The sequence below is a fragment of the Conger conger genome, chromosome 3 (assembly GCF_963514075.1).
Source record: "Conger conger chromosome 3, fConCon1.1, whole genome shotgun sequence".
Classification (NCBI taxonomy): Eukaryota; Metazoa; Chordata; class Actinopteri; order Anguilliformes; family Congridae; genus Conger; species Conger conger.
The window spans coordinates 62,908,873-62,935,543 of record NC_083762.1 but is presented as its reverse complement, the minus strand read 5'-3'; the positions used below and the strand labels follow the sequence as shown (position 1 = coordinate 62,935,543).

At 44.7% G+C, this 26,671-nt stretch overlaps 1 protein-coding gene across 10 annotated transcripts; it reads left to right on the top strand.

Annotated features, from left to right (window-relative positions):
- Positions 1-689: 689 nt before the first annotated feature.
- LOC133124964 (uncharacterized) lies at positions 690-23,812 on the top strand. 10 transcript variants are annotated; one of them, XM_061236580.1, is made up of 18 exons: positions 690-826; positions 3,907-4,233; positions 4,391-4,657; positions 4,799-4,828; positions 5,197-6,485; positions 15,434-15,535; positions 16,545-16,599; positions 16,956-17,050; positions 17,260-17,400; positions 17,551-17,684; positions 17,834-17,976; positions 18,274-18,410; positions 18,524-18,617; positions 18,737-18,836; positions 19,842-20,092; positions 20,231-20,417; positions 20,717-20,844; positions 20,940-23,812. In XM_061236580.1, the coding sequence occupies exons 12-18, from the start codon at positions 18,370-18,372 to the stop codon at positions 21,255-21,257; spliced, it is 1,119 nt and encodes a 372-aa protein (XP_061092564.1). In that variant the 5' UTR covers positions 690-826; positions 3,907-4,233; positions 4,391-4,657; positions 4,799-4,828; positions 5,197-6,485; positions 15,434-15,535; positions 16,545-16,599; positions 16,956-17,050; positions 17,260-17,400; positions 17,551-17,684; positions 17,834-17,976; positions 18,274-18,369; the 3' UTR covers positions 21,258-23,812. The 10 variants fall into 10 exon arrangements, with proteins under 10 accessions (XP_061092564.1, XP_061092566.1, XP_061092567.1 ...); XM_061236582.1 differs by having other exon boundaries at positions 4,799-6,485; XM_061236583.1 differs by having other exon boundaries at positions 4,391-4,828.
- Positions 23,813-26,671: the final 2,859 nt, after the last annotated feature.

Here is a 26,671-nt window from a genome sequence, read left to right as displayed (position 1 = left end):
ATAAAGATATCAAGCTACGAGAGCAACCAAAAACCAACAAGCTACTTTCCGCTCAGTCTCTTGCAGAGTACTTCCAATTGACCTTCGCTAAACCTTCAGTTTCAACATGGCGTGTTGGACAGCTCTTCCAGATGCAGCAAATGCGGTTTCAGAAAGAAAGGGTTACAGTATGCCTTTGAGGGCTACATACAGGGCATCCAGGTAACACAAAATGAACATAATAAGGCGATCAAAATAGAGGCGACACTTGTCAGGGTTTGATTTTGGTTTGGGGAAGGGGAAAAAACGCACACCCCCCTCCAACCTCTCTGGGAAACGAGTATCAGTGTTATAAGTGCCCCAGCACAACGTTTTACCATAACTATTTTATAGTCCACAAAAACGAGTGTCGAAAAGTACGAAAATCTGAGACGCCTGCACTAGAGTCAATGGAGCGCTGTCATAAAAGTGTCGGACCCCTGTCGGAGCTTGTTCTTGGCTGCGCTGTGATTGGCCAGTCTGCATTCTAGGGTGTGGCTTAGCGAAAGGTGAATTCCTGACGGTCGACCAAGTCTCACAACTCGTCAGTACTACCTCTGACCAATCAGCGCAAGTCTGTGATCTGACTGGGCCAATCACACGTGTCTCTTCAAAACAAAATACATACATGTTGACTTTTAAAAATGGTCGGCCAATATAAGTCACTGAAGAGTGATGGGACCAATCATATTTTACATCCATATAGCACGTAGCAAAAACCAACACGTCGCGCCAGTTTTGAAAATGCGACCAATATTTCCTTTCATAAGCAAACTCTTTATTTTTATCGTTGGAATTGCTGCTTTTGGTGAGTTTCCGACCTTCTAAGAGTATGTTTCACTTCTGCAGGGAAATCGTGCAAATATGGAATTTCCTAATGAAGGATATCGCTGCTTCTTTAAAAATGTTTAGCATTATCTTGATCGTCTCTGATATTTAAACGTTAAACATCTAAATTAAATATATTTCTCTGGAACCAATCACCTTACTGTCTTGAATGTGTGCTTACTGTGGACAATATCATCTCTTAACCCTTCTATTGTGTTAAGGTCAAATCTGACCCGTTAAGATACCATGTTGTCTTTTTGTATTGGAACACGATTTCATGAGCCCCCAAAGGATCACGATGTAAATGTTTTTTTTAATTTTTGCGTTGCCTCGCAATATTTTGCATTCCCAGCATTAATCTCTTCTCGTTATTTACTAGCAGTTACAATTACATTGATAACAATTCACAAGACTCTAGTATCCTATCCTATGTTCAGTATACCATAGTCATATCTATTTACCTAAATCATAAAACTGAGAACTGCATGGACATCTGCAAAACATAAAATTGCAAGTGCATGAAGTAAGTATGATGTCCCTGGAGTAGAGTATGTTCAGGTCTATGTTGTAGTATGTTCTGTCATCTGCTGATAGGTTGTAGCTTTTATTGTGAAAAGCAAGCCGATCAATGAGAAGCAAGGATAACATCTCTCAAATGTATGTCTATTGCCTCATATGGGTCTCTTGGAATAACCAGCCATGATGATGTTGCATATGTTATACACGTCTTGGTCGCATGGAACACTTTGGCGAAAGGTGGATGCAGCTCTGCACATTTGCAGATCTCCATCATCGGCAGGTCAAAGGTAGTCACTGGTTCCGTAGAGCTCTGGCAGTGCATACATACCGCTGGGCTTGCCACTTGGCATATTGATGTTTTTGATGGCCTGATCATGTGTACAGACCACACCTGTGCTGTCTCATCCAAGTCATCCAAGAATAGTAAAACATACATAATGATTTTTCCATTATGAATTACAACACCTTCTTTCAGTTAGAAAATTGTGCCTCAAAAAAGTAATTTAACATTTTTTAGAATTTGTTAATGAACTACAACAGGTATTTCATTGTAATTGTACTCAAGTGTTTCTATTTTCCACGGTGTACTTACGCTACTTCACACTACATTCACAGTGGAATATTGTACTTTTTACTCCACTACACTGACAAAGGTTTTACATATAAAACCATGATCGTCTTATAAAATATAATGCAGTGTTACAGAATAAACTTCCCAACAGTAGGTTAACCTCCACCTCTGTCAATTTTAAAATTATTTTTACAAGTTTAAGCATCAATAATAATCCAGTAATATAGCAGCCTAGGCTATAGATAGGCTGTATCATTCTGAAAGTAGTCATTCTCTATGCTATAATGAGCATTATTTTATGTACTTTAAATAGCCTACGTCTTTCTAACAGGTAATAATCTGAATACTGAATACTCCACCACGGCAATTAATGTATAACCAATCCATTTATAAAAACCTACATTTAAATTGCATGTTGAGCCAGCTTTTGTGGTCATTGAGTGGTAATGAGTTAAAGAATAGTTTAAACGGAAAAACAACATTTTCTCAATATCATTTTTTAGATAAGGGGTATAATGTTTGTAAATAACAATGTCTTACACATACAGTCGCTAAAAAGGACATGACAGGCTATCACATCATCTCACCTGGATTAGCCCCATACAGCAAAACTGCAAAAGGCTTTTGTCCAAAAATCCTCCATCAAATATACCGTTATCTTTGAGGTCTGTCAATAGGGCTATCCAGAACTCCCTACACTGCTTTCGTAGACATCCCCACCAGGATTCTATTCTTTGGTTGGCTGTGCTCGCCTCCTCCAAATAACTGTCAATTCTTTGAATGTGGTTGGACCAAAGAAGATGCTGAAATTCCCCCACATGTCCATTCTCTGTGCCAAGGTCGCCTCTCACAACTTGCGGACATCCTTTAAGGCGCTCAACTGCTTCAACATAATACCCTCCGATTACCTTGGGATCACTGTTGGTAGTATAGGCATTAAGCCAGATGATTTTTCTGGAAAAGCCATTAACACAAATGCCGAAAGGCTTGAATTTTTCGAAAGAGTTAATATGCCAGATTAAATTTGGTCCCTTTTGAGAAGTAATTCAGCTTTTCCTCAGTGAAACCCCTCTGGTATCCAGCTCTTTCATAATCAACCTCTTGATTTAAGAATTTGTTTAAGTTTACTTTCACTAATTACATAGCCATTCCTATTGAGCAGTAGTACTATATCAGCATACTTAATGCCCAGTTCAAAGTAAAATTCAATGAGCTGATCCATACTGGGGCATTGCGCTGGGAGCAGCTGAGTAGAAATAGACATATGGCTCAGAAGGAATGGAAGAAGAAAAGTATTGAGATTACAAAACATATTGTGAGAGAATACAAAAAAATAATTCTCACTGTGACCCTTTGGGGGCTCTGTAAATCTTGGTCTTGGTCACCGTTTTATTCAATTCTGAAGGTCTCTACAAAATTGTTACATCTATGGTGTCATGGGGCAAAAATTGCCTGGCAGAGAATATTGGCTGTTGGTAGTATGGCAGGCAGCACGGATGGTGCAGTGGGTAGCACTGCCGCCTCACAGCAAGGAGGTCCTGGGTTTGAATCCCCGTCGGCCGGGGCCTCTCTTTGTGGAGTTTGCATGTTCTCCCCGTGTCTGCATGGGTTTCCTCTGGGTACTCCGGTTTCCTCCCACAGTCCAAAGACATGCAGGTTAGGCTGATTGGAGAGTCTAAGTTGGACTGGCGACTTGTCCAGGGTGTATTCCTGCCTTTTTCCCAATGTATGCTGGGATGGGCTCCAGCCCCCCTGCGACCCTGTTCGGGATAAGCAGGTTAAGATAATGGATGGATGGAAGATAATGGATGGATGGTAGTATGGCATGCAGCATTGAAAGATTGTGGGTTCTGTGGATCAAATTTAGTCCAGATTATTTCTCTCCGATACTAAAAGTTTTGTGACAAAAAAAATCACAGTAAATATTGGTATACGTCATGCAAAATAATTTATTTTCCTTTTTTCGACAGCATCTGAATCTGTATTGACAATGGCGATTGTCACAGCAATGCATGATGCAGCCCTTTCTTGCAAATTGACACATCATGAACAAATCATTGAAGTCACATGGGAGAAAATAACATTGAACTCGACTGAAAACGTGGCAAGTTTCAGCCGTTTCGGTGCGAAAATCTCGAAGCCTTTCCAAGATAATGTGCAATTTCTGGAGCATGGGTTGCATAAGAGCTCACTCCTCATCAAAGGAATGCGGAGAGACCACAAAGCTTGCTACAAGTGTACTTTTTATTCATTTTCCGATGAAGCTATAAGTTCAACTGCCTGCCTGAAAGTCGAAGGTAAGATTTACACTGAATATGTGGTAAAATTCATAGTGGTGTTGGAATTTTGGGGATGTGATTCCTGTTCCTTATGTACATGACATTTTCATTATTTGTGTGAACTGCGAGCAAAATGTCTTTGTTTGGGCTAAAATATCCATGCTTCCTTGTTCAGAGCATAAAGAGCCGGTGACAGAAGTGAATGAAACATTTAGCCGGGATGACCGTATTCTGCATACGCTGTCATGCTTCGACGGTGCTTCGAAGCATGAGGGACACATGCATAATGACAGCCCTGTGGGGAGCTCTGTGGGACGCTTTGACCCCAGTTCGGATCTCTCTGTATCCGTGATAAAAGCTTCTGTGGCGGATGACAAAAATTTGATCTGTGTTGTACATCCCCCTCCCGAGGTCAAGGGAAAGGATGTCTCCATGGTAAAAGGTGAGGAACCTCTCATATGTGTGGGATTTCAGACATGGTATTGCTTTATCTTGTCGTAAGCATGAAGAATGACCCAATCGACCAACTCTACTCTCAACTTTATTTAAAAGTTGTTAGTATTACTATTCTTTTGCTTTCAAGGTAAACCACAGACGATGTTCATCAGTAACCGTAAGTGCCTGTTTTTTCCCCCTCTTCTCATCTTCTGTATTAATGCACGTGTGTGTTTCTGCTTAGATGCATGCTTAATGGCAATTTATTACACCACATCAATTCTTTTTCTAAGTTATAATAATTAGTGTCAGAGTGTAAGCACCAATTTTATATTGTCCAATTGATTTGTGTATTGTTACATGTGCGTGTGTTATATAGGTGTATGCTTTTAGGGGCCAGTGAAGACACTGTTGAATGCTATACAGTATTGTAATACAGTTGTAATGTAACTGTACTTGTAAAAGCACACATTCATCTGTTCATCTGTTGACATTATGCGTAAATGCTGAGCAGAAGTAGGGTATTTTGTGTGTTTAAATTTCCAGGAAGTGGAAGACTTTCACCTACGGTCGGGTTAGTGATCCTCGTGACTGCACTGGGAATATACAACAGCTGAACTCTAGTGTTAAAAACTTTTTGCCCCTTAAAAATGACAGGCAGGTCTATAATAATAATGGAATGCATCTCTATCGCAACTTTTACAATCTCCAAGAGCCGGTGAACAGGAATTATTTCACTAGAAATGTTAATAATTGTTTATCTTTCCTCGTTCGTCTTTTTCTTTCCTTTTTTTTGTATATATTTGCTTGTTGTGTACACTATTAAAGAAAAATAAATTGTTTAATTTTGGGCAAAATAAACGGGTAATATTGTATATTTGTTAGAATTGTGCACCCAATGCAAGCTGGGATAAGCTCCAACACCCCTGCGACCCTGACCAGAAATAAGAGGGTATAGATAAGGAATCATTAAATCACATTACATTACGTTACATTACATTAATGGCATTTGGTAGAAGCTCTTATCCAGAAAGACATACAGTTTATTCGACGAAGCAGGAGACAGTCCTTCCCTAGAGCAATGCAAGGTTAAGGGCCTTGCTCAAGGGCTCAACGGCTGTCTGGATCTTATTGTGGCTACAGCGGGGATCAAACCACCGACCTTGCGTGTCCCAGTCATCTACCTTAACCACGACGCTACATGCCGCCCTATCACATGGATCTAAGTGACTTTGACCATGGAATGATTGTTGGTGCCAGACAGGGCTGTTTGAGTATCTCAAACTGCTGAACACTTAGCCCCACTTAGTCTCTCTTGTTCCATGCTGCTCTTTAGACATTACTTGATAAGTTTTCAGTTTTGAAAATGAGTGTTTGGTTGTGGCGGCAGTCCTTATATGGTGAAATTGAGAATCAATGCAGTGCACACATCGCCAATTGCACATGCCAGTAAAAGAACAAAAAACTGCCCTCATGGCTGTGTTGGCCACTGCCTCTGTTTCCCTTAGCTATGCTGTCATAGCCTTATCCTGCCAGGGTTCTCCTTATTGCACACAGGCACCTCTCTCTCTCCTGCTGTGATTGCCCAATTACCAACTGAACCCCTCTAACAATGTTATTTTCCTCTTCTCCCCGCTCTGGGCACCTGCCCGGAGCTCTAGCCCAACTTTTCCTGCGCACCCCTTCCTGACCCGGAGCTCCAGCCCAAGACCAGCTGTGCCTGTCCCCTGGGTGTTCCTGGTGTAAAACCCCACAGCTAACCCAATGACGGAATTTAGCGGGGGCCGAAGGGGGTTTTGCGTGATTGTCCTTCTGGCGTTACTGGGAGAACATTAGTTGGGTTAATTATTATCCTCCGTACAAGAACAGAGCACAATTATATTTAAGAATATACTGGGTCCGTTGCCATGGGTCGGATATGGATTGACCTGCCCCATATCCCGCTTATAGCTGGCCAGAAACGGATCAGTACAATTCTTAATATTCTCCGTTCACAAACGGGGTCGTATTGTACGCTTAGTGGTTACTATAGTTTTACTTGTTTATCTGACTCCATTTAAAATATAATTTAGAAATTTGGGTTTGCAACTTACGCGGACCTCGGGAGTGATTACATTCGACTTGTACCTGCGCCACAATTACTCAATATATGCTCCCGGGATTAGCATTACTGCTGAAATCTCAGTTCGGTGGAGAACTCAGAGGCTGAGGGTCCAATCAACACAATACATGCAAACCTGCCATGATATTTGCGAGCCCAGGTCGGCGTAGCATTGTCTGGGCTCCTTAGAGCTAATTTGGTAGGAACCGGCGCTAACGTAACGCCCATGGGTTCCCTTCGCACCAGATTACAAGAGCCTTGCGTCGCCCGACCCTTTAAGGGACAGAAATTGCTGGCCTCACAACTTAGAACTATCACAGGTGTACCGCCCCGCCGATCGGTCGGTCTTTTGGCCACCATTTCCCCCTGAGTATTTCAGTTGTAATTTAGGCTGAAAAGGTACAAGATGAATTAGAGTCATGGAGATCACGCAAGTTACAAGCAAAATAGTTTATTCGCAGACAGGTAGGTTATTAGCTTTAGAATATCACAATCAAGTATAAAATATACAAATTAAGAATAGAGATAGAGTAAATAATCATACCTAGCCTGCTTGGACTACACACAAACACAGAGTATAGAATATGCCGTATGGAAAGTCGAATACGATCTTCCTGATACTTACATACATGTACAATATGCTGTGTGGGAAGTCGAATACGATCTTCCACTGCTACACATACATACATACATACATACATACATACCCAAGACATGTTGTGTGGGAAGTCGAATACGATCTTCCCAGATTGGTCTGTCTCCCTTGCTTTTATGCCAAGTCATACGTTTGGAACCAGGCGGCAGTGCCATAAATCAACCCGGAGGGGTGGTCAAATCTGGAATTTAGACCCCTACCGTTGGGGGTTGTTGAGTAGGGAAAATGAGATGATTACCAGGAGAGGACGTGTAGGTTTTCCCTTGGGATACTGAAACTATAGTTTATTAAATTCCATTTGGTATGAAATGTATCTCATCCGATTCCTTGATTTTATCAGATCACATCCATACCAAACAGATTACCCTTATGTTTTATTATGTTGCAGTTATTGTGAAACTTCCCTCCTGATTATCCATTTTACATGCAATTCCTGTTACCATTACATAAGACTTAATGCAATAATACAAGGATCACATGGGCAATGTTTTCAAGGTGTTACCGGGTCTATTTACTATCTTAATAGCAGTTTTGAATATTTAATCTAAGAGAGCAGTCACCGGTGTAATGACAGCAGTGCCCAAATGAGGGCACTGTGGCATTGTCCGGAGTCTTCCCCCTTGGAAGTGACCAGGTATGGGGTCACAGGGAGGTCACCAATGTTCGGGAGGATTCTTTTCCCATGACCCAACTGGCCTTGGACCACTCATACATCTTAACTCCCCAACAGGTAGTCTAAACAACATTGAAACCCCAGCTCTCAGACCCCTCACACATGGCAGCCCTTCCTGACCTTAACCACTATGCTACAGGCCACCCCATCATATCTATGAATGCTGTAGTTGGGAGTTTTCATGATAACTGCATTATGCTGTAAATATGTCTTTGTGCCTCTCATGGTAATATACCTTTGGGATAAACCTGATTTGGGTGAATGAAAGGAAAGGAGACATCCCAGACTGTTTGGTTTCTTCTCCTTATCTCCTTATCTCCTTAAATCCAGGCCTTAGTTCTAAAAAGTGAGTCACCCATCTATAATTTACAGCCAGGCCCACCCGGCAGGGGGCTAAAACACATGGCTTCTACAGAGACAGCTTTTGCCCAGTTTTCCTGAATGGTTGTGATATCAAAGGTAGACTGTTACAAAAACTAGACCATTACACCAGTCGCACTGAACCAATCAGAATAACACCAAACATCACTATATTCTGACCTGGGATTATCATGAAACATCTTTATACCATATCCAGTACTCCTGTACTCAAATCCTGTAGGTAGTTTTATTGGTTTTTTTAAATTTCTTTAACAATTTTAGATTTTTCCTTTTTTAAAACACACTCAATAACACAAACAAAATTTTTTTTAAACACACACTTAAACCATAAGGAACAGAGACATCAGAATAAATGAATAACAAATTTTCAAAAAAGTGATTCAAAAAAAGTTCACAAAAACACAGAATATCCAAAAAAATCACTATGTAATTCAAAGAAAACAAAAGTGAATTAAAAGACAAAGCAATAAGGAAAAAAAGAAAGTCCATTTCGCTCGAGAGGCTTCTGTGTCCCTTGGGGGGGGGGGGGGGGTGGACTAGATGATGAATTCTTTCCAATGGTCCACCCCCCACTTCTCTCTCGCCAGATTCTTATTAGTGTGCATGTCCACCACAATGCCGTCCTGGAGGAGGTTTTGAATCCTCCTCCGGAGAGTGACCAGGTCTACACATGTTTTCTGGTAGACCTTGATGTTCCTCGTCTCCCACAGGACCTGCTTCACGGTGTTGATGATCCTCCACTGACGCTGGAGCACGGTGGACTTGCATCCCCCCGGCGGACCGTAGAGGACGCCCTCAGCCATCAGGGAGGATCTTGGCAGGAACCTGCTTAGGGAGACAGAGGAACAAACAAGGCCCCAGACCCGCCTGGCCACGGAGCACTCCCAGAACAGGTGATGGACGTGTTCTGAGTCAGTGCATCCGTGGGGACAGCGCTCGGTCAGGGCTAAGTGCCGGCGATACATAAATGTTCTAGTGGGGAGACACCTATGGGCTGTCATCCAGGCAATGTCTTTTTGTTTGTTTGTAAGACATTTGTGTGTTACATTTGCCCAGATGACTTGCGGGTCCAGGTCTGGCCCCCCCCTCGGGAGCGTTACAATTTCTCCAGATCTTAAATGAGCCATAATCATTTTATAGCTCCACGAGGTTAGGCCAGCCCTGGGCAGACCCGTCCTGTAGGCAAAGTCCTTCAGGGCTCGATAGACATAGGGGGGGTCCCAGCTATAAGGTATGGTGAGGTCCAGCACACCCAAGCCCATTGCTCTGAGGAAGGGGGTGGCATAGTACCTGGCAAAGGTACCAGAGGCCTTACCCACCTTCCCTGCATTCTGGACAAGGGTGGCCAGACCCTGCACCATAATGATGTTGACAATGTCTGGGACCCCCCGCCCCCCATTCCGCTCCTCTTTGAGGAGGGTGACGCGTTTAAGTTTTTCCATGGTGCTCCCCCAGACAAAGCGGAAAGCCATCCGGGTGATTAGCTTCCCGGTGGCTTTGTCTGGGGGAAACACCCTCCCCACATAGAGCAGAATGGGTAGGACAATTGCCTTCAGGACAAGGATCTTACCCGCCATGGTCAAGGGCCGTGCACTCCAGCTCCTGATTTTATTTTGGACGTGGCGGAGGGCTCCCTCCCAGCTGGTTCTCCCTCCTCCGTCAGCCTGGAAGGTCACCCCCAGGAGCTTGATGGTATTCCTACGCACAGGGAAGGAAACGGTCAGCTCCTCACTCCAATGTGGAGACAGAAACAGTTCACTCTTGTCCCTGTTGACCAGGGCGCCAGTGGCCACACAGAAGTCGTCCAACACCTTGGTGGCACAAGCGATAGAACGACTGTCTGTGGCGACGATGGCAATGTCGTCCATGTACGCCATCACCTTTAGCCGTTCCCCCCCCGCTCCAGGGAGTGGATAGCCCACCACCCCTGGATTGGCCCTAATGGCCTGGAGGAACGGTTCCAGGTAGATGACGTACAGGAGAGATGCTAGAGGGCACCCCTGCCTGACGCCAGACCTGACATCAAACGGGGCAGAGGGCTGTCGATTGACAACCACTCTGCCCGTTATGTCTGTCAGACAGATTTTTGTCCAGCGCAGGAGGGGGCCAGGAATGTTCATTTTCTCTAGCACTCTCTCCAAGCACACATGACTCACCCGGTCAAATGCCTTCTCTTGATCGAGACTGAGAAGGCACAAGGGGGACCTCCGCTCCCCGGAGTGGATGATTAGATCCCTCGCGAGGAGCAGGTTGTCATTTATGGACCTCCCCTGCACACTGCAGGTCTGGTCCGGTCCGATCACCGATGTTATCAGGCCTTGGAACCTCCCCATCAGCGCCTTCGCCATGATCTTGTAATCGACTGAGAGGAGGTTGATCGGCCGCCAGTTGCGGAGGTCCTTCAGGTCCCCCTTCTTTGGGACAAGAGCTACTGAGCTCTGTCTCAGTGAGGCGCCTAACCGCCCCTCCCTGTACGCAGCCCTGAACACTTCCGCCACGTCCCCCTTCAGGAGATCCCAGTGAGCCTGGTAAAACTCAGCTGGGATTCCGTCAGGGCCCGGAGCTTTGTGTGTATTCAGGGAGTGCACGGCCCTGGTGAGCTCCTCAGTGCTCAACTCCGCCTCCATCTGCTCATCTCCCAGGCGTCTGTCCAGGCAGCCCAGGAAGGTGTCCATGAGAGCCCCGTCTGAGGGCCTCTCACTGTAAAGGCCCTCGTAGAACTCCCTGGCCACCTCCCGGACCTCCGCCTCTTCAGACACCACCACACCTCTGCTGTTATAGAGAGACAAGATGTTATTCGTCTTGGTTCGTGCCCTGCGGAAGAAGAACCGCGTGCACTTCTCATCCTCCTGGAGGCCCTGGAGTTTGGAGCGGAAGGTCTGTTTCTTCCGCTCTTCCCGGTAGAGGGTGGTGAGGCTCTGCCGAGCTTGTGCGATTTCGCTGCCAACATCCAGGCCTCGGGACTGGAGGAGGCTTAGTCTTTGGAGGGCAGCATTGTGGCGTTCAAAAACTGCCCTCCCTTCCTTCGCCTTCCTCCGCCCGACTGCCCGGAAGTAGCCCCGCACTCGCTCCTTCACCATCTCCCACCACTCCACCGGGGAGTCAAAGAGATGTTTCAGACTCACCCACTCCAGGTATCTTCTCGAGAAGGAGAGACGCACCTGGGGGTCTTGGAGATGGCTGATATTCATCCGCCAGAGCCCCTTACCCACGGTTATAGATTTCTCCCAGACCAGGGACACGGTTACCATGTGGTGGTCCGAGAAGTGCACCGCCTTGGTGGAATAGCTGTGCACCCTCAGGCCTGGGGAGAGCAGAAACATGTCAATTCTGGATGAGGAGGAGCCAGAGGAGTTCACAAAAGTGTGTTGGGGAGGAGAGGCGCCCCCGGCGTCGCAGAGGGAGAAATCCTCGATGAGGGACCGCAGCAGGGTGCCGGAGCGATCCGGCCTTGGTTTGCTGCGGTCCTCATCTCTTAAAACACAGTTGAAGTCTCCCCCTACGACGACGGGCATCGTGCAGTGTAACAGTGGTGGTAGTTTAGTGAATAGGGAGACTCTCTCGGCCACGCTGGTGGGACCGTACACGTTGATGACCCTGAGTGGGGAACCCCCGACCTCGAGATCGGTGACGAGGATTCGCCCACTCTCCACAATGCTGTGTGCTGTTATTTTTGCATAGGGATTTTTCATCAACGTGCCGACCCCATCAGCTCTGGCGATGTTTGAGCCAGACCAGAGAGAGTCTCCCATTCTCCATTCCTCCCCCAGAACGCCATCCCACTCCCGAAACGGAATCCCACATTCCTGGAGCAGGACGACGTCTGAGGGGATCTGTGACAGAATGGAGAAAACGGTGGTGCGTTTATCGGGGTGTCTGATACTGCGGGTGTTAAGTGTGGTAAGTGTAAAGTTGTATGCCATGATATTTTATTGTTTTTGGGTGTCTGGTGATCCAGTATGGCTGTTAGCCATATTCTGACAAATTTGATTTATTGTGTTGAAAATTGTATCCGGGTTATTGTGGCGCCTACTCACCCCCTGACCATGTTCTCCCATGGGTCTCCCCTCCTGACTGCCTGGGAGGTTCCGTCCTGGAGAGGTGGGAGTGGTTGTTTTTGCCCCAGGCCTCCCCCCCGGGCCTAGGAGGGCCTGGGAGGAGGGGGATGTTGTCGCCTCCCTTTGAGAGTCCGGACCGGGGGCTGGCTGGTCCCTGATGGAATGGGGGTGAAGTGTGCCAATGTTCTGTAAGTTTTCCTTGTGATGTACTGATTTTGGTGGATGGGTGGGAGGTTTGGGAAGGGTATTAGGCCTGGCGAAAGATTTGGGACTGTGTACCGGTTTTTTGTTTGATTGTACTGTTTGTCTTTTGGCGTTGATCGGTTGGCGTGTTATTGCTGGGTTTGGAGGCTGGCTGGGTGTATTTTGCGGTTTAGCTGTTGTGGGTGATCGAATTCTTTTCCCCTTTCGTTTAGGTTTTTGCCACGGAGTGATGGAATTTGTGTCCGATTCTGCAGATGAGGAGTCTGACCCCTCCACCACAATGGGGGTGTCAGAGTCAGGCTCCTCTTTTACTGTGATGACAGAGGGTTGGGTAACAGGGGGTGCTGTTGAGGTGGGGGTTGCCGGTGTTGTGCTGCAGGGAAGGATTGGTAGTGTTTGTGTTGTGGGGGTTAGGCTGTCAGGCTGGGGCAAAGGGGGAGTGAGTGCTCTAATGCGTGGTGTGGGGGTAGGGTGGGGTGGGGGAGGGGGGGCAGTCATTGACGGTGGTGGGGGCGCGGTGCTCCGGGCCCTGTTCGCGTACGAGAGGGGGCAATCACGGAAGAGATGCCCCCTCACCCCGCAAAGATTACAGGGCCTCGGATCACGGCACGCCCTGGTCTCGTGCTCGCCGCCACACGACTTGCACTTGACCACTGTGCAGGCTGCGGCCAAGTGACCTAACTCGCCGCAGTTCCTGCACAGCTTGGGCATGCCGTAATAAAACACCACGCCCCGGTGTCTCCCCAGCGTGATGGTACTGGGGATGTGACATACCCCCCCCACTGCAGAGGGGTCAGGCTTGAGCTGGACCAGCCATTTCCTGGCCCCGGTCCAGACTCCATCCTCATCCAGGACCCTCCTGGCTTCAGATTTTACTAGGCCGTACCTGCCCAACCACGTACTCACATCGTGGTCCTGTACAGTTTCATTAAAAAACTGTACAGTGACCACTTTGCTTTCCGTGTCGGACAGGGGCTCAACTTGAAAGTTGTTGAGGGGAGACCTGTCCTTCCCCTCTCTATAGAGGTTCCAGAACCTCTCCAGGACATTGGCGTTTTTAAAGCTAATTTCAAAAATATCAGCGTTACCTGGAACCTTCACCAGGCAGTTCAGGTCGCCTGGCACGAAGCCCATGGCTCGCTGAAGCACTGCCCGGCTAAACTCCAGGCGGGTCATACCTGTCACTCTCCTCTGGCTGTTGGCTGTTGGGGCAGCAGCATTGGTTCCCCCCCTAGTGGACGCTGGCTCGGTGGCGCCCTCCACAGCTGCGCCATTCGCCCCTTGCTCCACCAGGGGGCCTACCCTGTCGCTGCTGCCCCCCTCTCCGCTGTTCAGGAGGGTTAGCCGGACGGCATTGTGGCGCCGCACACCTGGCTGAGCCGCCGTCGCCATTCCTGCTGGGGGCCGGAGTCCAGCTGTGGGCAGAGAAACAAGAAACGCCTGAGGTTGATGGCCTGTCCCAGGGGGACCGAACATGCAAGGGGGGCCGATGGTTCAGCTCCCCTGCCGCTAGTGAACCTCCCTTCCGGTGGGGGGGCGCCAAGCGTTGGTCCGGTACGCAGCAAAACAGGTCCGGATCCAAAGGGCGCCGCCGTCTTCTGGGGGGAGGTCCACGGATCCCCCTTTCTGCCTGCTCCGCACGCCTCGTCCTCCGGAGGGGTTCCGCTGGATCTGCTGCAGGGCCTGAAAAACCAGAGGCAGAGAGAGCAACCGGCGAAGGCCCAGCAAGGCTGGTACAGGCCCGGAGAGCAGCCCTTCCGGGCGTTCTCTCCGGGCAGCTCTTGTACTCGCCTCTGGCTTCCGGCAGAAAAGCGTTCTGCAGCAGTGGAGCTCGTCCTCCGGATGGCGGGAGTCTTCTGGCAGGGTGGCCTCCAGGCGAGTCTCTGCCTCCGCTGGCTGGCTCTCGAGGATCCTCGTCGCCGCCTCAGTCCAGGAAAGGATGGTGGAGTCCCGGGCTTCCTGGCTGGCTCTCTGGATCCTCGAGGCTCCTCCGGGTCCGGCTCCCTCTGGTGGCAGGCTCTGGCAACGGCAGCTCCCTCCGCAGTTCCTGGATCAGCTCCCTCGCTCCTTCTCTCCAGCCACCTGGTTGGTTCCTCCCAACAGGCCCTGGGGTACCTGGAGGTCAGAGAGGGCCGCGGTCAAGCCACTGGTACTCTCTCCTCGCTCCAGGTACAGCTGTTCCGGGGGTGGTCCGTGAACTGCGAGCCCGCACCAGCCGCGGTCAAGCCACGTACTGGGAACGGAACTCGCAGCCCGTCAGGTTAGGAGGAAAAACCAGGTGGAAAAAAGAGAGGGGCGAAGGAGCCAAGAAAGGGAGGAAAAAAGGAGAGAGAGAAGGGACACAAGCTCTGAGAAGCCTCTCGAGAACAGCCGAAAACCCCTTGTCTACCACTAGGAAGCCAGTGGTAGGCAACAGGTTAATTCGTGCTGAAGAGAAACCCGAGCGAAATCCTGTAGGAATGTGAGAAAAGGGGGGCCTCCAGGGCCCAAGAAGGCGCCTCTAAGAATCCTTCTCTAGCTCTCCCCCACAGGCATGTGTGCCAACGGTGGGGGCTAACAATGTATGCTCCAGGAGAGGGAAGTCAGCAAGCTGACCAGCGCATGAGACCAAATGTTACTTATGACTGGTTTACACTGGTATCCCTCTACCTCATCTCTGCTGCAACTTTACTTTTTGCATACCACTTTATTATATTCAAGCTTGCATACAGTCAGGCAACTGAACGTGATGGACCAATCATAGTTCAAAGCAGGCCAAAGCAGATCGCCCCGCCAATCCCGCCCTTCGCTCCGCCCCTGTGGTACTTTTATTGGTAAATAAAATTAGCTTTGGACAACTCTAGATTTGATTCTCAAGGAGGGCACTGTTGTACCCTTGACCGAGGCACTTGAATATCAGAATGTATAATTGGGTCAGTTTAAAGTTTAATTATTTATTAAGTTTAAAATTGTGTTTGTGAGTGATATTTATTCAGACATTACATGTATTTTTCACTTCATTCATGGTCAGGAATAGAACCTCCAGCCTCACTGGGGAACGCACAGCCTACATGAGTTTGAGAGTCAACTGCCCTACAGACTGTGCCACTGTACACTGTAAATTTCCCAGTGTAAAATATGCAGTGTCAAAGTACATTGACTCTTTCAGAGTTATTACAACAACAGTTTGTGTAAAATGCCCACAGTGTTGGTGAAATATTTCGTAGTTAATTGGCTGGTGTAAGAACTACTCTGGAAAGCTCCGCCCATCTCCTTCTCTTTCAAACTTCACCGCGTATACTCCAGCTGATTATGTATCTTAACATACCACATTTCAAAGGGCTAACGTTAACGTGACCGAGTTCATGCGTGCAGTCTATGTGCAAGCAACATTAGCTAGTGCTAGCTAACCTAGACTACAGTTAATTAATTCGGTAGCTATAGGCTTCCAGCAACTTGCAAGAGGTAATGTTAACGTTGTTAATACAATGTGGAGGGGTGATTGTGAATTGTATTGTTTGTAGCTAGCTCCATAGGTTCCAGTGAAATGGCAAAGACCATTTTTGGGGAGTTGGCTAAACTAACGTTAGTGCTACGTTACCTAGCTAGCTAGCTTAGTGGCGAACGTTTGCACGCCATGTTCTGAGGTAAATTTGTCCTACAGTATGAAATCAATTAACAGTTATTTGACATTTGAACAGAAGTAGCCTTTTAGAATAGCTTTAATATTGTTCACCATACTCCAGCTGGTTTTGTATCTTAAAATACCGTAATTCAAACGGCTAACATGACCGAGTTGAAATGTGGCGGGTGATTGCATTGTATTCTTTGTAACGTCCACAGATTTCAGTGACGGCCAAGACTGCACGTGGGCGCCATTTCACGTCGAGGGACTGAGGTAAATTTCTCTATTCAACAGAAGAAAAAAAATCTATAGAATCACGGAGTTGACTAACGTTTATGTCTGTTTTTGGATACTCACAAATTGCAGAATCTCAGTTCTGAATCCTTGGTTTGGTGAGTGTTATAGCTTAGCTTAGCTTGGAAGGTGTCTTGCTAGCTAATGTTAATGGGGAAATACCCTGACTTAGAGAATGATGTAAGTAATCTGTACTATGAAACGGTGTGTTATGAGAGTGAGTGCATTAGAAAATGCAAGGAAAAGCCCTGGGGTCGCTCTCGCTTTTTTTTTGTCTGTTTGCATTCCTGTGTTCAAGTTGCCCAATCTTTTTTGCGTCGGTAACTCTCTTGCAGGCCTGCTGCAAGCATGCTGTTAAAAGTAAAACTGGGAGATGTCCAAAAGTTTGTTCGGATTACAGAACCAAATCTGACGGAGTTTCTGAGTGCAGGTAAGAAATTGGGATACTTGGGAAATGTGACAAATCAAGTCCTCAATGTGAGACTCAGGTTATCCACTGGGCGGAGCTGTGGCTTCATCTATTGTATTGCAGACAGCAATTATTCAAGATTAAGTGAATATTTAGTGAGTAGTAGATTTAGAAATCATTAGATATCCAATGACATTTCTGTTTACAAAAGCTTTTGTGCCTGTTTCTAGCATTTGCAAAGTTTGGTGTCCCAGCTGTAACAGAAGGTGTGAAAGTTGTTGACAGTTCAGGGACCGAGTTGGATGACGATGTTTTTGAGGATATAGCAAGAGATGCATCCACTGGGGTGCTAACCATCAAATATGACACAGGTTTGATTACATTTGTAATCTATATTTAATGGATTTAATGAATAAGTTATTTGTCATGTGAAGCTTACATTCGATTAGATAAGGGACATGTTTATGAGGGAACTGTGTATAATCTTTTTTTATTTATCCTGCCTTTTCATTCATGGTTAGAGTCTGTCTCCACGCTAGCCTCATCTGAGCGGTCCCAACCATCATCCCTCGATTCGTCGGGCTCACAGGATACTGTCATCATTTCAGAGAGCCCTTCCAGAAAACGCCAGAGGCTGGATACAGAAGCTAAGCAAGTAAGAGTTGACACACATGCAATATGTCTCTTAATAAAATGACCAATAAGGTGAAGATACAGGTATAGGTACAAACCGTATAGGAAGCAGTAGCCTATTTTGAAAGAGGGCCAATGGGCACAATTTAACATGGCAATTTAACACTCAAGGTCAACGCGTAAACAGGAAGTAAGGTCATGCATCACGAGCAGAGGTCTGCACTCTCCGAGCTATCTATCTATCGCAACGCCACGGCAAAACCTTACCAGCGGAAACGCTGGCCTACATTTCACAGGAGAGCATTCTGAGACCGGTAAGATTACACCCTGTGATTCACAACTCAGAAATGCATGTTTATCATATTTTTACAAGGTCAATGTTATGCCCCCATCTTTTCCATTGTACTGGTCGCGCGCCTGTAAGAATATCGTAGCTCACTTGAGACTGGATGGATCTCTCAAATTATCATCTCCACGAGTCAGAAGCATGCTAGACAGACCTCAGATAGGGTTAAAACTGATATTAAGGATACTTATCCTTTACCTTAACTTTGAATTGCAGTCTATACAGTATATTCCTAACACTGAATTGTTTTGCATTGTGCTTCAAGTTGGTGGAATCCATTCTTTCCAAGAAACCTGGTGGAGAACGCATAATAAATGAATACCATCGAACCAAGTCCTTGCAGGATGACAACAGAAGGAAAATGGTGAACATATTGGCAGCTGACTTGACAGAGAAGAATGGGTAATTAGCTCCTTGTTTTTAGTTTGTTCTCAATCTAGCTTTCAGATGAATTTGAAATCTAAATGAAATCCAGGGAATATGACTGAGAAATCCATTCTTCTTTAATCTTCCAGTACTTCACCACCCAGACAGCTGAAAGAAAAGTATGCCAGAGGAATCGTGACCTTATTCCCCTACCTCAGTGACCCACACTCTAAGAATGGCTATGTGAGTTGCACACAGTAATGGTTGGGGCAATGTTGATACATTTTGAATCCTACTAGAGCATGCTGTTTTTCACTTTTAAATGTGAAGTGTCTGTTTTTGTTATCCTTTCACCCTCCAAGGAGCATTATTATGATGGCGAGAGTGGCAGTGGGTACTTGGCCTGGAGGATTAAAACTATTCAGAGAAGCGCTGCTAAAGACAGACGATCATCATTTGGAGGTAACACTAATAATACCGGGAAAATGTATGAAACAAAACAGTCACAAGATCAGTTATTGCCTTTTATTTTTTGCACATGTTTCTCCAGCCAATAAATAAACAATCAGTTTTCTTAAAAGACAAGTTCGGGATTTAGCACTTTAAGGCCTGTTAGAAGGTTATTTACTATTATATACAATGGTCCATATGAAGATTTTGACCAACCGTGCATTCTTATATATTGCGAATTTCTCATGGCCCAGCTAATTTACACAATGGGATCTGGATTGGCATGTAGAGAATCCTTAAAAGAAACACCATAAACTCTCGTTTTAAAAGTCTGGAAACTCAGTGGTCACTGGTGTCCGCTGATGTTCTGACAAAAACATTGCTGCAAAGTATGCTGCCTATCAGGTTTATGTATCATGGAACTATTTCCAGCGGAAGTGTATGGCTGCACTGTGACTGAAAATAGTTCCATGCTAAATTATAGGCTACATAAAATCTGATAGGAAGCATACTTTGCAGCAATTATTTTGTCAGAACATCAGTGCCAGTGACCACTGTGAGTTTTCTGACCACCTGAGTTTCCTGACCACTGTGAGTTTATGCTGTTTGAAGGAGCAATTGTGTAAATAGCGGAGCCATGAGTAATTCGCAATATATACAAGAGTGCACCGTTCATCAAAATGTTCATATGGACCATTGTATATGATGGTAAATAACCTAACAGACCTCAAAGTGCTAAATCTCTAACTTGTCCTTTAAATTAGTCAGCTCCAGACATGATATTAGTGACACAATTTTTGTACATTTTGGCTCATTACTTTTTGAGCACTGTACAGCCTAACAATGACAAGCTGAAAGTCTGCTCATCAATTTCAATGTGACAATTCATATCTTGAGTACAACGAGTTGATTAACAAAACAAGCGACATTATTGATTACTGTATAAACCTGTACCTGCAGAACTCCATCAATCAGGCCTTGGTAGAGTGTGTTGAGATATTTTCCCATATTCTGTAGAATCCTGTGGAGGACCATCTCATGGAGGAGGACCAACTGCCAGACGAGATTCCCATGTTGTTCCAGAGACTGCCCTGAGCGAAGAGGAGTGCAAGGAAGCGATCTCACTAATGAAACATTCAGCTGATGAGGACACAGTGAAGAACAAGATGAAACTGACATTTGACTATAGGCGCAAGAAGGTCCTCGACCCCCAGCAGTCAAGCAGCATACTATCTGACTTTCCACGTTTCCAAGACGTCAAGGGCTTGGTAATTATCTGCCATTATTTTGACCATTTTGTGACACTTGAATAATCTAGATGGTAGATGTATTGTACCTCAACTAGCACCCACTAACTTTGGTTGGCTGTGAAATCCTGAAATTGTCCCCCAATCCCCCCTCTCCAGGTTGAACAGGATTTCGTTCTGATGTTTGGAGAGGGTGTATCAGGCAAGCTTCTGGAAAGGTGGCCGACCACATACAAGAAAAAGATCATCCAACAATGCAGACAGCTTCCATCCACCAGTGAGCTTGAAGAGCTCCTGCTGGCAGCTGATCCTCCTGAGGATGACACTGAAGTGGATGCTGACGTTGGTAAGCTGCTTTTGAGCATACCATTCTTGTTGTTTTTCACTCATGGACTTCTGTGGAAAATGTACGAGGACATTTTGTATTATCAACCAGTCAAAAGTTATCTTCCCATTCACTTGAATGAGTGCATCCAAGCTTTTTACTGGTACTGTATATTCATATTTTGAGTGGCAGAGCTTCTTGTGATGAACTGCTGTCTTTTCTCTTATTTTGTAAAAATACTGCTGACATTGCAGATGGACTGAATTTTGGTTATGGTCCACATAATTCAAGTGTCTTAAATCCAACTTGTATCGTTACAGGTTGGGACAGTGACCTCTCATCGGTTTTACTGCTGTTGCACCTGATTCCACCCTCTGCTCAGGGTCGGAAGAGACCAGGGAAGGTGTCAGCGTCCCAAGCAGAGAAGCATCCTGTGGTCTTCAAGAAGGTTGGTATTTTCTCCTAATGTATGTACGAATTCATGATTATAATATTACAACCATGTAATTCTAATCGTTTCTCCATGTGTGTTTGTCTTCTCAGACTGGAACAAGCATCCAAGGGTATCTTGATGCCATCACTACCAGCATTCAACCCTATCTCCTGGCTGTTGGAGTGAAGAAGAATGCGATCCACCAGTTCTACATCGTTCTCGAGAAGAAGGCCATACCTTGCAAGTCAATCTCTTCTCTTGGTGCTTTTGATGAACTCTTTAAGGCACATTATGTGTTTGGCACAGCATACAACACCATGCTTCGCAACATGTACACGTTCCTCCAGACCACTGTGTACAGTATTGATGTTGGGATTGTCAAGGAGAGTCCTCATGTTGCTGAAGTTAGGGCGAGGTTGCTTCATTAGTGCATGAGGTTTCTCCTCCACCATGAAGTGTTTTGATTGTCAGAAGGAGTTAAGTTGTTCAAATATGCTTGTTAGGCATTTGCGATTAGTTCACGGTTACTTGCCAGGAAAAAATCTTCGCCTTAAATGTGTTCAGACTGGATGTGGCTATATGTTTGGTACGTTTTCTGGTTTTAGGAAACATTTAAACACCAAACACACTGAGTATATTGACCAAGAGGTTGACACTGATGTTAATGTAAACAGTGTAGGAGAGGCGGTGATAGCTAATGTAGATGAGACCGCCACAACATCTGATGTCGATGTGACGGCCACATGTGAACTGGTCAGAAACTCCAATAGGAGCACTCTAGATATGTGTGCCACTGCTGTCGCACAACTCAAGGCTGCTGGATTAAGTCAGTCTACTGTAAATAGTTTTGTCTCAACCATGGAAGAAGTGGTTTCCAAGATTCATAGTCAGGCTAAAGATGCAGCTCTACAGTGCTTATCTCCACAGGACACAGAAAATAAGAACAGCATAGAACAGTCATTCCAAAAGTTGGAAAACCCATTCACACCCTTAAATTCAGAGGCTAAAAGAAACAAACACTTCACAGAGAAATGGGGAAAAGTTGAACCCATTGAAAAGGTGCTTGGCACAAGATTTGACAGCAGAAGAAACAAAACTACTGGGACATATGACCAGGTCATTGTAACTGATAAGTTTGCATATATTCCCATTTTGGAAACACTGAAGAGCATTTTTCAAAACCCAGAACTTGCAGACATGTTAAAGCCCAGGCACATGACCAAGGAAGGTGTGTATGCAGACTTGAGAGATGCCACCTATTTTAAAGAAAGTCCCCTGTTTTCTGTAGAAAAAGATTCCTTACAAATTCAGCTTTTTTATGATGACTTTGAAACTGCAAATCCATTGGGCTCTAAAAAGGGTATACATAAATTAGGTGCTATATATTTTACATTAAGAAATTTTCCCCCAATCTATAATTCCTCTTTGATTAATATTCATTTGTGTGCTCTTTTCCATGCACAGGACATTAAGCGTTATGATTTTAATTTGATACTTGAGCCACTTGTCAATGATCTGAAAGTACTGGAGACAGAGGGACTTAAAATTCCCATGTTTAGACACGTGATTCGTGGTACCATAGTTCAGGTCACCGGGGATAACCTTGGCTTGCATGGTCTGTTTGGGTTTGTGGAGTCATTTGGGGCTCGGTATTGCTGTCGTTTCTGTCTCCTTGAGAAAGCTCGTTTTCAGACTGTATTCTGTGAAGATGATCCGGATGTTGTACTAAGAACTGTTGAGATGCACGCACAACACTGTCAAACTATACAGACAGATCCTACGCTACCTCATATATATGGTGTGAAACGCAGTTGTCTGTTGAATTCACTTCAGTATTTCAACACAGCCACCAACTTCTCTGTAGATATCATGCATGATATTTTAGAGGGGGTTGCTCAGTTTGAGGTGAAACTTGTTCTCCGGTACATTCTTCAGGAGAAACTTCTAAATGCTGAACAACTGGCTGGCAGAATACATGCTTTTGACTATGGTTACAATCAGCAGCGAAACCGTCCTCCAAGAGTCAAGTTGTTGGATGGAAGTAATGATTTGGGGTTGAATGCCACACAGTCTTGGTGCTTGTTGCGCAATATGCCTCTGCTATTTGGTGATTTAATACAGACAGATGATAAGTACTGGCATCTTCTGCTTTTGCTTCTACAGATTGTTAACATTGTATTTTCACCAGTCCTGTCAGATGGCATGACCATTTATCTCAAACATTTAATCACTGATCATCATCGGCTCTTCAAGCAGTTATTTCCTACAATCAACCTATTGCCAAAGCATCACTTCATGATACATTACCCTCGTAATATAAGGAACATCGGCCCAATTCTGCACATGTGGTGCATGCGTTATGAAGCTAAACATAACTTCTTTAAGAGACAATTAAAAAGCTTTAAAAACATTACAAAGACATTAGCCAAAAAGCACCAAAGTTGTATGGCAATGTATCAGGAGTCCTTTACCAAGGAAAGATTAACCTTAGGTCCAGGAAAGATGGTGGCACTTGTTGAGCTCAAAGAAGGTCCAGAGATTGCTTCCATATTTGGAGATGTAACCAGTGTTTTTTCTGCCAAGTGGATAAAACATCATGGTACAGAGTACCGCTGTGACTTGATTATCTGTACTGAGGTAGCATTTGAGATGCCTGTGTTTTGTAAGATCAAGACTATTGCTGTGAAAGATGACAGTGTATTGCTCTGTGGAAAACTGATGGAAACCATGTGTTTTGATGACCATTACCATGCCTTTAAGGTCAGACTGCATCCAGACAGAGTTGTAAAGGTGTTGGATATAAATCAGCTGTGTTACTTCAAACCATTTGATGTTCAAATGAAGTATGGAACGACAGATTTCTCAAACTACATTGTTCCATATTGCCACTTTATGCAGACCTGCTGAGGTCAATGTTGTTGTTTTTTATGAGATGTTTTATTATTTTTTTAGGCCTGACCTAAAAATAAAATTGTTGAATTCATTATTTTGTGGTAACTTGTGATTTTTACTTACTTAATGTATATTGTATGTAAATATAATTTCACACTACAAGAGTAAATTAAGAGTAAAATTAACACCAGTGAGGTTTATTTTCACCAATAGTGTCAGGTTTCATTGACACTGTGCAGTGTTAATGGGTGTTATTTTCAGAGCTGTTTTTTCACTGCAAGTGAGTAAATTATCAACACAGAGTTACATCAGAGTTATTTGACCCTCCAGTGTTAACTTTTAATAACTCAATGCAGTGTTAATGAGCATTGGAATTCAACTCAATCAGAGTTAATTTGTTATCACAGAAGAGTAAATTATCAACACTACTGAGAATAATATTTACACTCTCCAGAGTTATTTAACCTATAGTGTTAAGTTTAAATAACACTATACAGTGTAAGCGAGTGTTAAGTTTGTACTCTATTTAGAGTTAATTTAACTCTAAAATTTTAACACAAGAGCAAGAGTCAATTTAACACAAATTCTGAGTGGGACCAAATACACTCGGGAATAGTGTTAAATTTGACTCTTTAAGTGTTCATTTGACACTGCAAGATTTACTGTGTATATATACTTATTTTTATTTACTTTTTTAGCCTATCCACTTTGAGGCATTGTGTGTTCAGAGATGCTCATCACTGTTGTAATGTGTGCCTATTTGCTACCTTCCTTCCAAGACTTGCATAAAATATAAAAACTAATAATATGAAAACAATTTAAACTGATTGAAAGTTTTCTTTTAAAAAGTAAAAGTTTTAGGCAGGTGTGAAAATGCTGTAAAGTAAGAATGCTTTCAAAAATAGAGATGTTAGTTTATTTTTATCAATTAACAAAATGCAAAGTGAGAAGAAAAATCTAAATCCAATTGTAGGCATATAGTCCGGTGTGTGATTAACCAATTATACCAAACGGGGGCTAATGATCATCAATTTAATATGTAGGCTGAAACAATCATTAACTGAAACAAACCGCTGTGTAGGAGGGTTAGAACTGGGTAAGGAACAGCCAAAATCTGCTTCCAAGGTGAGTTTGCCGAAGACAGTTTAATGTAAAAAGTCATACACCATGGCAAGACACAAGGTAGTTATACTGCATCAGCAAGGTCTCTCCCAGGCTGACATTTCAAGGCAGACAGGGGTTTCCAGATGTGCAGTCCAAACTCTGTTGAAGAAGCACAAAGAAACGGCCAATGTTGAGGATCATAGATGCAGTGGTTGGCCAAGGAAACTTAGCGCAGCAGATGAAAGACACATCATGCTTACTTCCCTTTGCAATCGGAAGCTGTCCAGCAGTGCCATCAGCTCAGAATTGGCAGAAACCAGTGGGACCCAGGTACATCCATTTAGTGTGTGGAGACGTCTGGGCAGAAGTGGTCTTCATGGAAGAATCGTGGCCAAAACGCCATACCTCCGACGTGGAAACAAGGCCAAGCGATTCAACTATTCATGAAAACACAGGAACTGGGGTGCAGGAAAATGGTAGCAGGTTATCTGGACTGATGAGTCAAAATGTGAAATATTTGGCTGTAGCAGAAGGCAGTTTGTTCGCCAAAGGGCTGGAGAGCGGTACAATAATGAGTTTCTGAAGGCAACAGTGAAGCATGGTGGAGGTACTCTGCAAGTTTTGGCCTGCATTTTTGCAAATGGATTTGGGGATTTGGTCAGAATTAATGGTCTCCTCTGCTGAGAAATACAGGCAGATACCTATCCATCATGCAGTAACATCAGGGAGGCATCTGATTGGCCCCAAATTTATTCTGCAGTAGGACAACGACCCCAAACATACAGCCAATGTCATTAAGAACTATCTTCAGTGTAAAGAACAAGGAGTCCTGGAAGTGATGGTCTGGCCCTGATCTCGACATCATCGAGTCTGTCTGGGATTACATGAAGAGACAGAAGCATTTGAGGCTGCCTAAGTCCACAGAAGAACTGTGGCTAGTTCTCCAAGATGTTTGGAACAACCTACCTGCCGAATTGAACTGTGCAAGTATACATAGAAGAATTGATGCTGTTTTGAAGGAAAAGGGTGGTCACACCAAATATTGATTTGATTTAGATTTTTCTTAATTCAATTGTTCATTCGCTTCTTCTGTTCATGCATTTTGTTAATTGATCAAAATAAGCTATTAACATTTCTATTTTTGAAAGCATTGAGAATTCATGCATCCATTATGTAACTCAGTGAGCATATTATTAGAGGGTATTTATTAAGACTTATTTTTTGGACTTAAGTCTTCTGCTGCTGTAGCCTATCCACTTTTGGATTTGACACTGTGTTCAGAAATGATCTTCATTGTTGTAATGCATGGTCAGCTTCAACTAGTCTGGCCCTTCTCCTCTGATCTCTCTCATTAACAAGGTTTCTGAACATGCAGAACTGCTGCTCACTGCATGTCTTCCTGCTTTCCAAACCATTCTCTGCAAAATCTAGAAGCTGCTGTGCATGGAAATCCCAGGAGATTAGCAGTTTCTGAGACACTCAAACCACCCTGTCTGGCACCAACTATCATTGCGTGGTCAGGTCCCCATTCCAACATTTGGTCTGAAAACAGCTGAATCCCTTGACCGCATGCTTTTATGCATTTAGTTGTTGTTGTGCAGGTCTAATCTGGACCTTTATTATTGCTAGTGATTGGCAAAAATGTCTTCACATCTGACTCCCAGGTAAAGGCAAAGGGTGTAAAACCAGCATTTCTCGGACCTCGAGGACCGTGATTTGATGATTCCTGATCTACACCCTCTTATTCCTGGTCAGGGTCGCAAGGGTGTTGGAGCCTATCCAAGCTTGCATTGGGTGTACAAATAAACAATATTACCGGTTTATTTTAGCCCAAATTAAACAATTT